Source organism: Dama dama, chromosome 4 (assembly GCF_033118175.1).
Source record: "Dama dama isolate Ldn47 chromosome 4, ASM3311817v1, whole genome shotgun sequence".
Lineage (NCBI taxonomy): Eukaryota > Metazoa > Chordata > Mammalia > Artiodactyla > Cervidae > Dama > Dama dama.
The window spans coordinates 54,740,900-54,758,610 of NC_083684.1; the positions used below are offsets into that span (position 1 = coordinate 54,740,900).

Consider the following 17,711-nt stretch of genomic DNA (forward strand, 5'->3'; position numbering starts at 1 on the left):
GGAAGCCTTGGCTTCTGACCTGAACTCATTCCATCCGGAAGAGTATGGATGTCGGCTCCTACAATATGGGGATGACCTGCTGCTGGCTGCCTGAGACCAAAGGAAAATGCTGGAAAGGGACAAATGCACTGCTCCAGCTGTTGATGGAAGCAGGTTACCGTGTGTCGAAGAGGAAGGCACAGATCTGCAAGGAGGAGGTAAGGTATCTGGGGTTTTTTTTAAAGAAGGGCTCAAGGTTCCAGACCCTAATTGGGTCCCATATACTGATGGCACTAGCCTGATAAAATAAGGACAATGGCTGTCAGGTTAGCCAAAGTGGAAGGGGCCATCAAGACTGAAAAGTGATGGTAGGAATTGCCAAGTGGCAAATTATTGGTACCGGAGGAGCTGGCACACACTCTGGTAAGCCAAACACACCAAGCGACCCACCTAGGCCGTGCTGCCTGCTCACAGGTTAATGCTGCCTCTCGGGTATTCAGACAAAAACCTCCGGGTATTCAGCTGAAAGGCTCGCTGCCCTTTGAACACCTGGGAGTGGACTTCACTGAAATGAAACCTCACCAATACTACCGTTACCTGCTGGTCATGGTATGTACGTTCTTGGGATGGGTAGAAGCTTTTCCTACCTGGACTGAAAGAGCATCAGAAGCCCAGTGCCTGCTTAGGGAAATAGTTCCCAGATTTGGACTTCCTACCAGCATTGGTTCAGACAATGGCCTGACTTTTGTAGCTGATTTAGTACAAGTAAGCAAAACTTTAAACATCAAATGGAAACTGCACACTGCATATAGACCCAGAGTTCTGAGATGGTGGAATGAGCCAACCGGACACTTAAAGAGACTCTCCAAGTGGATCATAGAGACTGACTGCTCCTGGGTGGACTTGCTTCCGACGGCTCCGCTCAGACTCAGGATGACCCCACAGTCCCAAGGCTATTCTCCATTAGAAATTGTGTATGGGAGGCCCCCTCCCAGAATAAAACAGGTGTCAACAAATTTGCCTCAGGTAAGGGGGGATAGGATTTCACAGCAGATGGAACTGGGTAAGGTAATAAATCGGGTAACTAAGTTTGTACAAAAAAGGGTGCCATTCCCCCTTGGGGAACAGATTCATGAGTTCACGCTTGGTGACCAAGTATGGGTCAAAGATTGGAAACATGATTTGCTAGCCCCTTGGTGAAAGGGCCCTTATGTTATTCTAACTACCCCTACTGCAGTTAAAGTTGCAGGTATTGTCCCTTGGATCCCTCATATGAGGGTGAAGAGAACATACCACTCAGACCCAGAAAACGCTGAGTGAACTGCACAGAGGGACCCTGCTGACCCTCGAGAGACTAAAACCGTCCTTAAGAAGAAGGAAAAGAAGATCCCGGACGAGCCCCTTCAGGATGAAGCCGGACAATCAACTCTTGCTGCTTGGCCTCATCAACGTGATTTTGAATTTAACTTACGTTTCAACTCAGGACAATGTTTTCATCTCATGGGCACATTCCTACGTGGACTTCCACAACACCCCCAGCTGCTGGATATGTGGGGCTATGCCTCTGTCTGTGATGGATGGACTTTGTTGGTGGGTGTCACCACTCCGCCAAGGAGATTTTAAACCACTCTGCTCTTTTCTGGGATGACACAAAGAGACTTTCCCCTCTCTTGTCAATCATAAACTCTCCTTGCTCTCTTGGTGTAAGACCTACAGTCAGTAGACTCGGGTCATAGGGTTACATTTGATATAAATGCCAGTGTAACAAAAGCCTAACCTATAACAAGCCCAGGTAAATCTACCTTATTTACATGCTAGGTGGACAAGATCTGTGTTTCAATGGTATGAGTATATTGCTGCCTTATTCGTACCCTCTATAGGGACAACAGATATTATGATTAAAGTAGAGGTCTTGACTAATTTCATAAAACAGCCCCTCCTAGATAGAACAAAAGCCATCCAAGGCTTAAATGAAGGGCAAATCCAAATGAGAAAAGCGGTAATTCATAATAGAATGGCTTTGGACATACTTACAGCTGCTCAAGGAGGAACCTGTGCTATAATTAAGGTTGAATGTTGTGTATACATTCCTGACTTATCTGGCAATGTATCGACTGCTTTAGATGACATGAAAAACCAGGTGAAAGCAATGTCAAATGAAAACACTCCTTTCTAGACTTCTGGCCTATCTTGGGTGAAGGGCAGTTGGCGGAAAACTATATTTACCACTGTCATAGTTGCCTTGATAGTTCTGCTTTATGGACCCTGAATTTTACAATGTATTATGAACTTTGCAACCCGAAGGTTGATGTCATTCTCCCAAATTGGCCGTCGGAGAGCCAGGGTGCAATATATCCCTATGAATGATGCTCATAATATGAGTTAAGAGCATCAAGAGGGGGGAATGAAGGAGGAAACAGACGGAGCTGGACTCCATCTTAGGCCAGGCTGTGAACATTAGGCTACACGCATGGTCACCCTCCCAATAGACTCTGAACTTTGTGCCTGGTGTCTACAGAAATGGCATATCAATGGGAAACCAGACCCCTCAGATAAAAGAGCCTCAGGACTTGTACTTGGATTCTCCATTGCCTAAAAGAATATGCTAATTATCTCTGTAACAGAATAAAGTCATAAATTCCATTATGTTTATTGGGATATGACCACAGTCCTATTGATACATGTCCACTGTTTATCTAATCTTGTGACACATGAATCATGGGTTAACTTTGATTGTATCTCTCTTTTACCTTGTCCAGACTAGTTTCAAGGAATTTGGGGAAGTGGGTTTGAGCAAGTACACTCAGGGTATATAAGGTTTTCACAAAAACTGGTTGGGGTCCTTGGCTAAGAGGAGACTCTGCCTTGGGCCCGCCGGTGTAATAAACTGCACTCCACTATCTGCATTGTCCTTCTGAGTGAGTTTGTTTCCCGGAACGCATGGCTACAACAATAGTTTAATGAAAGTGAAGTTGCTCAGTCATGTCCGACTCTCTGTGACCCCATGGACTGTAGCCTAGCAGTCCTCCATCCATGGAGTTTTCCAGGCAAGAGTACTGGAGTGGGTTGCCATTTCCTTCTCCAGGGGATCTTACCAACCCAGGGATCGAACCTGGGTCTTCTGCATTGCAGGCAGACGCTTTACTGTCTGAGCCACCAGGAGGTCAAGTGAGGGGTTAATTTGTAGAAGCAGAAGAATTATCTACATGTACCATAGATCATTGTGAAATAATACTTATTTACTTTCCTGGAGAATGAAATGGCAGCACACTCCAGTGTTCTTGCCTGGAGAATCTCATGGACAGAAGAGCCTGGTGAACTACAGTCCATGGGGTTGCAAAACTTTATCAAAGTAACAAAAGATTTTACAAGCAAATATAAATCACTTAAAGGCAAAGAAATTCACAATCTGTTATCAAAAGCTGCATTCTAAGAAAACTTTGTTCTTTTAACAGAGAAAGAAAACCAAATTCCGGTCTGGTACTAGTTAACTGTTAAAAACAAAATTTGTTTGTTTAGTTAATCTTAGAAAGTCTTTTCCATAAATCTTGAAGAAGTAGCAATATTCTTCTAACAGCATGAGAGTGAAACCACAGATGGCATGTTTAAAATGTAACTATGTTGCAATTGACAAAGCAACCTGGTCATTGTTGTGACATGTAACACTTTAATATGATAAATAGAATTATAATTGACAACACTTTATAAGGACATATCTGATCTTTATGAATTCCACATAATTTTTAGGATGTCTATATTAGTAACATTAACCATACATATAACCTGAGATTTATCACTCCTCCAACAATAGTTCCCAAGTAATTTAACATATCAAATGAACCCATGTAGTTTAATATCTCTCTTTGGGATGTCTCAGGGGCCCTCTGAAGCATCCCAAAGTCAGCTAGAGGTCAAAAGAACTTCATTAGATTTTAATTTAGGAAGTTTTGCCAAAAATATCAGCAGGGTTTATAACACTCAGTCCAAGAGGATTATATCAATCATTGTGAAACAATAGTCGTTTGCTTAGCCATAGTTAACAAAAGATTTCAAAGGTAAACAGAACAGATCACTTCAGAGGTAAAGAAACTTAAAATCCATTATTGAAGGCAGTTCAACAACTCAAGAAAACTTGTATTATGTACAAAATTTTTCTTGAGGTCCACTTTCCATAAAACCTCTTTCTCTTTTCATTTTTTTTTTTTTTGAGGTGTTTTGATTTATTACCCAAAAATGGTTCATTTTTTATTTAGCTTTCTGACTCTGTGCTTGTGCTTTCAATACTTTCACAACGATCTTCTGCTCTTCAATAAGGAAAGCACGCTTGATTCTGTCGCGGACACATTTAGCACACATGGAACCACCATAGGCTCGGCTGACGTGTTTCTTTGTTTTAGACAACCTCATGAGAACTTTAGGTCTCACAGCACGAACGCCTCTAAGTCGGCCTGGGCACACACCACATGCGGATTTTGGTGCTTTCCCAACCTTCTTGGTGTAAAGGGAAACAATTCTATTACCAGGGGTTCGGGACAGCCTGGTTTTGTTAGAGGCTGTATTGTAGGACAGCCTACGGCGGCGGTACGTCAGACGCTGCACCATCCTGAATGCCTCTAGATGCCGTCCCTGGAAGAGCCTCTTTCTCTTTTAAAAAAAATCACTTTGTTTATTTAGAAACAGCCACCTGTAAGTCAGATCTACTTTCTTTTTTCTTAATAAGATGCAATTTCATTTCTCATAGCTTTTTTTTTTTTTTTTTACTTAAAACACATCTTATTTTCCTTAAGCAACTATGAACTGTACTTTTTATTAGCATTCTGTAATACTTTGGCCACCTGATGCGAAGAGCTGACTCATTTGAAAAGACCTTGATGCTGGGAAAGATTGAAGGCAGGAGGAGAAGGGGACGACAGAGGATGAGATGGTTGGATGGCATCACTGACTCAATGGACGTGAGTTTGAGTAAACTCTGGGAGTTGGTGATGGACAGGGAGGCCTGGTGTGCTGCACTTCATGGGGTCGCAAAGAGTAGGACATGACTGAGTGACTGAACTGAACTGCTCTTGCTAAATTTGCTTCTTTGAGAATGCAGCAAATGGGTCTGAAATGAACTGAAGCCTCAATTGGGAAAAGGGTCCCAGGGAGTGAGTCCGCTCCGTGGGTGAGACTTCAATTGTGTTTTTTTTTCAGAGTCTCCAGACGTTACAGGGCATGTCCTGGTGGTGAATGGGGGCTTGCAGTTCACCATGCAGCCTACTCATATCTATTATTAGAGTCAAGGGCACACTCTGTTATACCTGTGGTTTGCTAACCAAACCTATTGACGCTACAGGTGTTGATTTCCATCTTTGTATGAACAGTCTGTAAAGAACAAGGGGTGATCAGCTGTGTTTTCTAAATGACTTGCATATTATAGGCTGTCACAATGTTGGTATACAGCCGCAAGCATTGGCTCCAAGAGCCCCAAGAGCCAGTCAGATAGTCCAGTCTCTAATACAAAATATCATCCATAGTATTTGCATATAACCTACCTCTACTTTAAATCATCTTTAGATTACATCTATTACCTAATAGAGTGTAAATGCTGTGGAAATAATTGAAATACAGTGTAGGTGCTTTGTGAATGGTTGCTTTTTGGAATTTTCTGGAATTTGGGGGGGGTGATATTTTCTGTCCCTGGTTGACTGAATCCATCGCTGTAGAAGCCGTGAATGTGAAGGGCCGACTGTACAGACATTTTGCAAGTGATATAAACAGATGTCGTCTTAATTTATACATTTGATTGCAAAAGTAGGAACAAGTTATATGGTCTGATTGTCATTAGTTGTTTTGTTGTATCAGGCTGAATTCTCTGGAAGTTAACTTTGTGGCCCACTGCCAAAGTAAGAGTATTTACAGGGCATTGGATAGGTGTCATTACCTTATTAACTAGGGTTAATTTTTTTCCTTTTGCCTGTGCCTTGGACGATCAGTTAGCATACATGTTGAAAAAAACAGACACAGACATAAATGTGGAGTCTGGTTTCTTTGAGTGGCATTGCTCTTCTTTGAGCAACTGGGCACAATAAACTACAGATGTGGACAATTGACCCAACTTGTGGAAATTCTCAAAGATGGTGAGGCTTAACCTTTACTCTTTTAATACCTGGTACAATTGTGAGCTGCATAGATCTCCTCAACTAAGGAAGCGGAAGTGTTATTTGTTTGTTTGTTTTTTAATCCACAAAGCATTCACTTTGGCTGGCTACTTAAAAACAGTGAAAGAAAGAATGAGATTTGAAAAATTAAGAGTATTTTACATTAATGAGTATAATGATTCTTACTTGAAATTTTAGAAAAATAATAATTATGAACAATCATAAATAACTAAGTATGCAAAAGCAAGGATGTTTTTACAAGGAACAGGTAAAGCATTAGTCTTAAAAGAAAATATTTGCCTGAGATTAGAGATGAAGACCCAAACTGTGAGTGAAAACATCAGCCATTTTGTATTGATCTTTTTTGTGAGAATAGAATGATAATTTTATTTTTTATTTATTTTTGACTGTGCTGGACCTTCATTGCTCCTTGAAGGCTTTCTCTAGTTTCAGTGCTCGGGCTTCTCATTGCAGTGGCTTCTCTTGTTGAGGGGCATGGGCTCTAGAGTCTGGGCTCACTATTTATGGTATATGGACTCAGTTTTTGCATGGCGTGGGGAATCTTCCTGGACCAGGGATCGAACCTGTGTCCCCTGAATTGGCAGGTGGATTCTTAACCACTGGACCACCAGGGAAGCCCCCATGATAATTTTAAATGTCACCAGATTCATGTTGATTTTTATTATCTATCATTTCAAAATGTTTTAAATATTTATTGCATTTAAAAAGTAATCTTTTTACAGTTTTATTGGAGCTGAGCATGATTTTATGTAAACAGATTAATTATATATTGAAAGTTTGTACAAAAGTATTAATAGGATATATTAAATAAATGCAGAGAAATTATAAAATTAAATCTGTGTTCTAGAAAAAAAATCTGCCTGCTGGGTTTTAGCTCCACAGAATATCTTCTCTGTTCTCCCAACTCATGTGCCTAGCTCTGAAGTGGCTCTCTGCCTCACTTCAGATCTATACTCAAAGTCTACTCTGCACAGACACCTTCTCTGATCCTTCTATCAGAAATGGCCACCGACATTTCTCTGTGGCTGTTACATGCAGTTATTCTTTTTTTTTCTTTCTTTTTTTTTTTTACATGCAGTTATTCTTGTGAGGCACTCACCACTCCCTGACATGAGAATGTGTGTATCTGTAGGGCTCAGTAGTGTCCGACTCTTTGCAACCCCATGGATGGTAGCCCAACAGATTCCTCTGTCCATGAAATTTTACAGGCAAGAATACTGGAGTGGGTTGCCAGACTGAACCCACATCTCTCGCGTCTCCTGCATTGGCAGGCAGATTCTTTACCACTAGCGTCACCTGGGAAGCCCAAAGTCTAATCACCCCCAGATGGGACATGAACCCACAATCCCTGACTTAGGAGGCTAGTGACTGAGGCACTCACTACTCCCCAACATTAGAATAGACATGTTTACTTATGGGCTTCCCAGGCAGCTCAGTGGTAGAGTCTGCCTGCCAATGCAGGAGACACAGGTTCGATCCCTGGGTAGGGAAGATCCCCTGGAGAAGGAAATGGCAACCCACGCCAGTATTCTTGCCTGAGAAATCCCATGGACAGAGGAGCCTGGTGGGCTACAGTCCATAGGGTCAGTCAAAGAGTCAGACATGACTGAGCACACAGTCTCTCTGCCCTCCTAGAAAGTCAGCTGGGAGAGAGTAGGACCTGTTATGTCTGTTTGCTACTATGTACATATATTGCTTGACTCAGGCCCTGAAGGAATGTTCAGTGACTCAGTAGACGTTATAGAGGCGTGGACTCTGGAAGCAGGAAGACCCTGACATGAATCCCAGCTCTGCTTCATTCTTTCTGGGTGTCCTGGATAAGTGGCCACTCCTTTCTGAGCCTCAGTGACCCTGTCTGATAAATGGGGATGTTGGTCTTTGCACCAAAGGGTTATTGAGGGAACTCAGTGAACCCAAGCTTGTCACAGGCTTAGCAGAGCGCCTGACGGTGTAAACAGCTAGCACCTGAGAACTGCTCTTAATCCTTCCTGGGGCCTCCCAAAGGCCAGGTGAAGGTTCTCTGATATCCTCTCTCTGGGTGAGGCATGGCTGAAAAGAGAGATAGAATTCCAAACAAGAGGCTGAGGAGGTTTGCCATGGTGTCAGTTTACAGCCTTGAGTTTGAGTTGTGACCCAATCCTGACCCTTTCTTCTAAGTCAGTGGCAGGTGAGGGTGGGGCAAAGGGTGGAGAGAAATGATAACTCCAGTAGTACCAACAGCCAGCCCAGCTCTGAGACCCCCTTGCCATCCCTGGAAAGCTTTAGACGGGGTTTCAATCATTGAATTCTAGAACTTGAGAATCCCAAACCCACCCTATGCATGCGTGTGTGCTGAGTCGTGTCTGATTCTCTGTGACCCCATGGGCAGTAGCCCACCAAACTCCTCTGTCCATGGAGTTTTCCAGGCAAGAATCCTGGAGTGGGTTGCCATTTCCTCCTTCAGGGGATCTGCCTGACTGAGGGATCGAACCTGTATCTCCTGAGTCTCCTGCCTTGGCAGACAGACTCTTTACCATTGCACCAGCCCACCAGCACTAATACGCGATTCCTATAGAAGTGTGAGAGAATTAATTGCCCTCGAGTCCTGCAAATCCTTTCTTGAATCTACTTCCGATCCATCTGCCTGTTGGAATGCATAGTGGTACTATCTTCCTTTCCCTCCATTCCTGGGCATAAGGAAGCTCCCTGCAGAGAAGGGCACTCACTCCCCACCCCACCCCCAGCTCGAGCCTTCTTCATCACAATCCTGGGGACTCAGAGGCACTCCCCCTCATTGTCCCTCAGCCTCCGTTTGGCATTTGAAGGGTCAAGGGTAGTGGGGATGTGGCTTCCTTATTCAGTCACAGACTTGGAGCGTTGACCTGGGGTTGAAAGGAGAGATGGGGGAGTTAATGAAGCGAAGACAGACTTAAGGAACTGGGGATTTGAGTGGAGAAAAAGGAGAGGAGGATTTCCCTGGTGGCTCAGCTGGTAAAGAATCCGCCTCCAATGCAGGAGACCTGGGTTCGATACCTGGGTTGGGAAGATCCCCTGGAGAAGGGAACAGCTACCCACTCCAGTATCCTGGCCTGGAGAATTCCATGGACTGTATAGTCCATGGGGTCACAGAGTCAGACGTAACTGAGCAACCTTCACTTAACTTGAAGGAGAGGAACTTCCCGCTCATGCTGTGGACAACTTAACCACCTGTTAGCAGTTCCACTCCATACAGCAATGGCGGCCGGATTGGACAAGAGAACATGAAAGAGAAATTGAGAAGAGCACAGGTTGGGAGAAAGTTACAGACAGGATCAATGGTAATGGTAGATGCTCCACTTCAGTGGAACAGAGGACAGTCCGGGGAGTATTATTTTTTTCTTCTGAACTTTTTATTTTGTTCTGGGGTATAGCCGATTAACAATGTTGTGATATTCAGGTGAACAGTGAAGGGACTCAGCCATACATATACATATACACGTATCCATTCTTCCCCCAACTCCTCTTCCATCCAGGCTGAATAACATTGAGCAGAGTTCCCTGCGCTCTACATCAGGTCTTTATTGGTTATCCATTTTAAGTAGAGCAGTGTGTACATGTCCATCCCAAACCCCAGGCGAGTATTGTTGAAGGACAGTGAGGAAAAACTGCTTGTATAGGAGAACATAACTGAGAGACATACAAGTGTAGGCGTTTCAGAGAAGAAGGGGGAAGAAGGGCCAAAAATCAGAAAAACAGAGCAAGGCATCAGGAAGGGAGTTATCACGCATGGGGACAGTCAAAGACAGACACTCCTGGAGGCGGAAGACCCCAGAGAGGGGAGTGAAACGCAGACAGAGAAGGGGCCCGAATCACTTGCTGGTTACTTCTCAGGTCCCTGGGGACATTTAAATAGGGAGCGGGTTGGGCTTTGGGTACTCAAGGGCTCTGAATGCCTGGCTGAGGAGCTCAGACTTTGTTTCCTAGGCCCCTGTACAAGGATGCTGAGGAAGTCTTACTGGCCACAGTGTTTAACTCTTGGTTGACTGGTAAAGGTCAGCTTAGGAATCTCCTGGCCCGGAGTGAAATCAGAGACCTTCATGTTGTCCATACTCAGAGGATGAAGGAGATGTTTACTGGGGAACTGGCGGATGAATAGGGGAGGGACCAGCACTCACTCTGACCCGGTCTTCACCATCAAGGACCCTGTCACTTCCCACCATCAAGGACCACTGAATCACTGCATACCTTCTCTCCGCTTTTTTAAGTTTTTTTTTTTTTTGATGTGGACCATTAAAAAAAAAATCTTTATTGAATTTGTTATAATATTGCTTCTGTTTTATGTAATTTTTCAAACTTTAAACTTTTTATTTTGTGTTGGAGTATAGCCGATTAACAATTCTGTGGTTGTTTCAATGAAAAGGGAGGGCTTCCCTTGGGACTCAGCTGGTAAAGAATCCACCTGCAATTCGGGAGACCTGGGTTCGATCCCTCGGTTGGGAAGGTCCCTTGGAGAAGGGAAAGGCTACCCACTCCAGTATTCTGGCCTGTAGAATTCTCTGGACTGTACAGTCCATGGGGTCACAAAGAGTTGGACATGAGTGAGCGACTTTCACTTCACTTCAATGAACAGGGAAGGAACTCAGCCATACATATACAGGTATCCATCCTGCCTCCAAACACCACTCCCATCCAGGCTGGCATATCCGTTATTTTTTTTTTTTAATTGAAATACAACTGATTTACAATGCTGCACTGATTTCAGGTGTACAACAAAGTGGTTCAATTATACATATATATACTTTTTCAGATTCTTTTCCCTTATAGATTGTTATAAGATTTTGAGCATAATTCCCTGTGCTACATAGTAGGCCCTTATTGGTTACTATTTTATATATGAAAGTGAAAATATAGTGAACTATACTCAATATTTTATAGTAGTCTGTAAGGGAAAAGAATCTGAAAAAGTGTGTATATGTATAACTGAATCACTTTGTTGTACACCTGAAACTAATGCAGCATTGTAAATCAACTATACTTCAGTTAAAAAAAAAAAAACCCAAAACCCCATAGTAGTGTGTATATGTTAATCTCAAATTCTTAATCTCTCTCCCCCATATATCTGCTTTATGTTTTTGTTTTTTTTAACCTTGAGGCACATGAGATCTTAGCTCCCTGCTGCTGCTGCTAAGTCACTTCAGTCGTGTCCGACTCTGTGCGACCCCATAGACGGCAGCCCACCAGGCCCCTGACCAGGGACCAAACCCACACACCCTGCGTTTTGAAGACGAAGCCTTAACCACTGGGTCCTAGGTGGGACCAGAGGAATCTTTCTGAATATGACCATGTCATTCATTCATCAAGTCAGCAAGTATTAATCAAGGACCAACTAGCTACAGCTGACCCTTGAACAACATGGGTTTGAACAGTGCTGTGGGCCCATTGACTTGGAATATTTTTTCAGGAAACATGTACTACTGCAGCACGACATGATCGAGTTGAATCTGCAAATGTGAAACCGAGAGTAGGAAGGGCTGGCTGCCAAGTTATAGGCAGATTTTCCATCGCCAGGACGCAGCTCCTCCGGAGTCTGCATTGTTCCAGAGTCAGCTGGATAGGTCCTGGCATTATGGGCTTAGTCGCTCAGTCGTGCCCGACTCTCTGCGGCCCCACGGACTGTAGCCCGCCAGGCTCCTCTGTCCATGGGGTTCTACAGGCAAGAATCCTGGAGTGGGTTGCCATTCCTTCTCCAGGGGCTCTTCCCCACCCAGGGATCAAACTCAAGTCTCCTGTGTCTCCTGCACTGAAGGCGGATTCTTTACCATTGAGCCACTGGGGAAACAGCAAAGTATAAAACAGAAAAAAAAAAAAAAAGCCCCAATCTCACCAAGTTGACACTCTTGTCAGGCTGTGTCCTTGTATACAGCTGTGAGAATTTCTCCTGGGTTCATTGCCAGAAGCGGAATTGCTGTGGGTCGCAGTGTATGTACCACTTGGACTCGGCCAACCATTTACAAATTCTCCTGCAACGTTAGTTCAACTAATATATACTCCCCAAAATGGCATTATTAAGATTCCTGGTGTTGTCCTTCAATGTTTGTTTCTATATCAGTTATGAAATTTTGCTAATTTGATGGGTGTGAAATGATACCTCGTTTTAACTGACTCTTCCTCAAATGACCACAGAGTTGAGCATTTCCTGTGTGTATGAGTCATTCCATTTTCTCCTTTGTGAACTGCCTTTTAATACCTTTTAGTTTTTTCTTATTGGTTTATAGTTTAGTCTGACCACTGATCTTTTGTTGGAAGGGCCAATTCTTTTGAAAAGCTTGTCTGACTGGGTCAAGCCCTCCCAGGATAATCACATTTATGATTAACTCAAAAAAAAAAAATCAAAAGATTTGGGGCTCTATTTAGTCTTCAAAATCCCCTTTGTCATGGAAGGTAACATAGTCATGGGAGCATGCCATCTTATTCACACATGCCGCCTACACTTATGAGAAGGTATTATATGAAAGTATGGGTCATGGGGTATCGATTAAAGAATTCTGCTTATCACAAGTATTGTAAGAAGTTAAACCATGTTTTTTTTTTTTTTTTTCCTTCTTAAAGGAGTGGTTTTTGATCTTGTTGATTCTATCTCTTTTTTTTTTTCCAACACTAGTTTACCGGTTACCAGCTTATTACTGAGCGAGATCCTGAACATAGGTACTCTGTCCGTAGAGTTTGGAACTTGGCACATTGGAGCCTTCTGGTTCCCTAACTTGGAAGCTTGCTACTACTTTGTTTTTGTGTTCATGTGTTTGTTGTTGTTGTTTGTGTTCGTTTTTCATTCATTTCTGCTATTACATTATTTCTTTGATCTTTTAAAAAGTCTTGCTCAGTTATTATTTAAACTGTTTTTTTCCTATATTGGATGCTGAACTCATTAATTTTCAGTTTTCTTATTTTCATATAAGCACTCCTCTCTGAAGTCTGTATCCTTTAATGATTTGAGATGCAATAATTTCATCATTCACTCTAAACATTTTAAATATCAAATATGATTTCTACTTGGTCCATCCATTGTATCAGTTCAGTTCAGTTCAGTCACACAGTCGTGTCCGACTCTTTGCGACCCCACGAACCACAGCACGTCAGGCTTCCCTGTCCATCACCAAATCCTGGAGCTTCCTCAAACTCATGTCCATTGAGTCGGTGATGCCATCCAACCATCTCATCCTCTGTTGTCCCCTTCTCCTCCCGCCTTCAATCTTTCCCAGCATCAGGGTCTTTTCCAATTAGTCAGTTCTTCCCATCAGGTGGCCAAAGTATTGGAATTTCAGTTTCATCAGTCCTTCCAATGAATATTCAGGACTGATTTCCTTTAGGATAGACTGGTTGGATCTCTTTGCAGTCCAAGGGACTTTTAAGAGTCTTCTCTAACACCACAGTTCAAAGGCATCAATTCTTCAGCACTCAGATTTCTTTCTAGTTCTACTGGACTACTTTGTTGGCAAAGTGACATCTCTGCTTTTCAATATGCTGTCTAGGTTGGTCATAACTTTTCTTCCAAGGAGCAAGCGTCTTTTAATTTCATGGTTGCAGTCGCCATCTGCAGTGATTTTGGAGCTCAAGAAAATAAAGTCTCTCACTATTTCCATTGTTTCCCCATCTATTTGCCATGAAGTGATGGGACTGGATGCCATGATCTTAGTTTTCTGAATGTTGAGTTTTAAGCCAACTTTTTCACTTTCCTCTTTCACTTTCATCAAGAGGCTCTTTAGTTCTTTGCTTTCTGCCATAAGTGTGGGGTCATCTGCATATCTGAAGTTATTGATATTTCTCTTGGCAATCTTGATTCCAGCTTGTGCTTCATCCAGTCCAGCATTTCTCATGATGTACTCTGCATATAAGTTAAATAAGCAGGGTGACAATATACAGCCTTGATGTACTGTTTTCCCAATTTGGAACCAGTTTGTCCATTGTATAGAAGTATGTTTTAAAATTTCTGAGCATTTTGGTGTCTGTTTTTCTCTTTTTGTTATTGAATTCTATTTTTTTTAACATTGTGGACAGATTGTATTGTCTATACTATTATTCCTTTAGCATTTTTTAAGGTTTGTATCTTGGCCTGGTATGGGGCTAATATTTGTAAAACTTCCATGGGTGTTTGAAAATAATGAGGATCTCTGAGTCCAGGGTCCTTCCTACAGCTGTTAAATGGGTCTGTCTAATTAAATATCTTTTTCAAATATTCTATACTCTTAGTATTTTAAAAATCTGTTTGATTTATCAATTACTCATAAGGGTAAGTTAAAATAAGGACTGATGTTGAAACTGAAATTCCAATACTTTGGCCACCTGATGCGAAAAGCTGACTCATTGGAAAAGATCTTGATGCTGGGAAAGATTGAGGGCAGGAGAAGAAGGGGATGACAGAGGATGAGATGGTTGGATGGCATCACTGACTCGATGGACATGGGTTTGGGTGGACTCCGGGAGTTGGTGGACAGGGAGGCCTGGAGTGCTGCAGTTCATGGGGTTGCAAAGAGTCGGACACGACTGAGCGACTGAACTGCACTGAACTGAACTAAGTTAAAATCTTGTAACTTAGGGCTATCTTGTTATGTGTCAGGATTGTTTTATTTTCCAGGTGCATAGGCCCTTTTATCACCGTATTGCTGTTAGTCTTAAGAATTTTTTTTTCTCCATAGTGTGAATCTAATTTCATAAAGTATCTATAGCCACATTGTCTTTTTTTTCGGGAGACATTAGGCTAGTATACCTTCTCCTATTCATTTATCTTCATCCTTACTGTGTCTTGTATGATATTTTTTAAAATTCAATCTCTGAGTGTGGGTCATTGGAGAATTTGTTAATTGCCAAGTATGGTCTGTTTTTACTTATTATTGTTATTTTTTTAGATTTAACTTTTTTTAATCAAAGTATAGTTGACTTAGGGACTTCCCTGATAGCTCAGTTTGTAAAGAATCTGCCTGCAATGCAGGAGAACCCAGTTTGATTCCTGAGTCAGGAAGATCTGCTGGAGACGGTATAGGCTACCCACTCCAGTATTCTTGGGCTTCCCTTGTGGCTCAGCTGATAAAGAATCTGCCTGCAATGTGGGAGACCTTGGTTCGACCCCTGGGTTGGGAAGATCCTCTGGAGAAGGGAAAGGCAGAATCCCCATAAAGATGTAAAATAGTGAAACAAGTAAAGCGTTTTATTAGGAGGAAAGAAGAGTACAGTATATGTGGATAGACACATGGGCAGACGCAGAAAGAGAGGCACACCCTTGTGGCAGTTTGAATTACATGTATGGGGCATTTCTTCTGGTTTTCCTTTGACCAATTATTTTGATTTGCCTGGTTCACAGTCCACATTTGGTTTATCTCAGGATCCTTCCATGTGTACACACGCATCTCTTAGCCAAGATGCATTCCACTGAAGAGGCCTATGGGTAGTTAGCAACACTTAGCATCACTCCTGTTTTGATCTCCAAGGAGTCTTTCTGCACATGGGTAGTCAGGGAGGTCTCCTGACTTCAAGAATGAGAAATATGTGGTCTCTTATCTTCTGTCTGGGTAGGGCTCAGCCTCTTTCCTCGATGGTCCTGCTATTCTCTTCTTGGAGTATCTACCCTGGGGTAGGGGTCATCTACCTCCTGTCTCAGAACCAGACTGCATTGGATGAGTTACTTAATTCCTCTGTGCCTTAGTTAACCTCCTCTGTACAATGAGGATAATAATAGCATCTAACTCTTGGGGCTGTTGTAAGGATTCAACCAACTGAAAAGTGAAAAGTGCTTTGAACAGTGCTTGATGCATAGGGAGCACTCAGCACCTGCTTGATGATCACTGCAGCCTTTGACTTTTTCCAAGCTCCTGGCTATCTGGTCATACCTTTAGCATTTACTGCAGACTTTTCAAGGCGGGAGAAGTGACTATCATCTTACCCAAGATGACACAAGGAATCATGGCAAAGCCTGGGCCAGCACGCTGCACCCCTTCCTTCCATAGCCCTTCCCTCTCCTAAACCCCAGAGATGCATGGGATTTCAGTTGAAAGCTAAACTGAGCTTAGTTGCTAAATGGGGAGTGGCCATTGTAAAATCTGGCGTGGGGCTGAGCAGCTCCGGTTTGGGTAAGATCTGAGAAGCTGGTGCATGGAAGCTATTTCCTCCTGTTGCTTCTTGTTCTGTTTTCAATCACACCCATGTTCTTTCCTAGTGTTGGGATTATAGGAATTAACCCACATTCCATCTCTGTCATCTTTCTGTGTGTTCAGCCAATCTCAAACCTTGGGTTATTTCCAATCTTTCATTATTCCCCCTGGGGAGAACTTTGTGTTAGAAAAGCTGGTTTCAGTCATCCTCTTCCTCACAAGCTACGACTAGGAAGGATTTAGGATGAGTGATGGAAAGAGACCTCACCTTCTCGGGACATTTTTGCTATCATGGAGAAGCTGTGGACGTTATCTGTAAAGGCGAATGCAGAAGAATCTCAGGATCAATGCCCCCTGCATTGGAAGCACAGAGTCTTAACCCCTGGACTGCCAGGGAAGTCTCACCCAGTTCTGCACTTTTGAGTGTCCTTGAATCTAAGGTTTCGGAAGTCTGAGAGTCTCAGATTCTTATTTATTTATTTTTTTTTGAATTTTTATTTATTTTTTTTAATTTATTTTTATTATTATTATTATTTTTTTTCCAGGGGGTTTTGTCATACATTGACATGACAAATGACACCACAATTTATCAGCTGTTGCATGATGAACACTTGGGTCATTTCCAGTCTTTCACTAGTAAACAAAGGCACAACAAATAGACTTGCACATGGGTCATTTCTCAGGCATTTGAGTACATCTGTAGGAGAAATGATTAGACGTGGAATTGCTGAGTCAAATAATACATTTCTTTATAATTCTGGCTGATGTTGTCAAATCATGTTTAGAGGCTATGCCAGTTCCCAGCCCCTCTCATACTGGCTGAGAGTGAGGATTGCTCCCTTCCACTAAATCTGTAGTCTTAAATGTTTGGACAACTGTGGTAGAGGCTACTAAGAAGGATTCTCAAGATGACACCAGATTTCTGGCAAATAAGAACAGGCAGGTAGGTATACTGAATAGTTGATTGAATAAATTAGGTATATGATTGCATTTTTTCACCATTTTGGACTCTCTGGTCATAGTGGTTAGGAGAAAATATTTTTTTTGTATTTTTTAAAAACTGTATTTATTTATTTTAATTGGAGGATAGCTACAATATTGTGATGGTTTTTGCCATACATCAGTATGAATCAGCCATAGGTAAACATGTGTCCCCTCCATCCTGAACCCTCCTCCCATGTCCCTCCCTACCCTATCCCTCCAGATTGTCACAGAGCACTGGCTTTGGGTGCCCTGCTTCATACATTAAACTCGCGCTCGTTATCTATTTTACATATGGTAATGTGTATGTTTCAATGCTATTCTCTCAAATCATCCCACCCTCTCCTTCTCCCACTGAGTCCAAAAGTCTGTTCTTTACGTCTGTGTCTCCTTTGCTGCCCTGCATGTAGGATTGTCGGTACCGTCTTTCTAGATTCCATATATATGCATTAATATACGGTATTTGTCTTTCTCTTTCTGACTTACTTCACTC

At 42.5% G+C, this 17,711-nt stretch overlaps 1 protein-coding gene across 1 annotated transcript; it reads right to left on the reverse strand.

The window, feature by feature from the left end:
* Positions 1 to 4,192: 4,192 nt before the first annotated feature.
* LOC133051143 (large ribosomal subunit protein eL34-like) lies at positions 4,193 to 4,608 on the reverse strand. The gene has a single exon (XM_061135576.1). The coding sequence runs from the start codon at positions 4,579 to 4,581 to the stop codon at positions 4,225 to 4,227; it is 357 nt and encodes a 118-aa protein (XP_060991559.1). The 5' UTR covers positions 4,582 to 4,608; the 3' UTR covers positions 4,193 to 4,224.
* Positions 4,609 to 17,711: the final 13,103 nt, after the last annotated feature.

What these genes read in the sequence shown, in the direction of transcription:
- LOC133051143 (XM_061135576.1), bottom strand. Translation starts at nt 4,581, where the DNA reads ATGGTGCAGCGTCTGACGTACCGCCGCCGTAGGCTGTCCTACAATACA.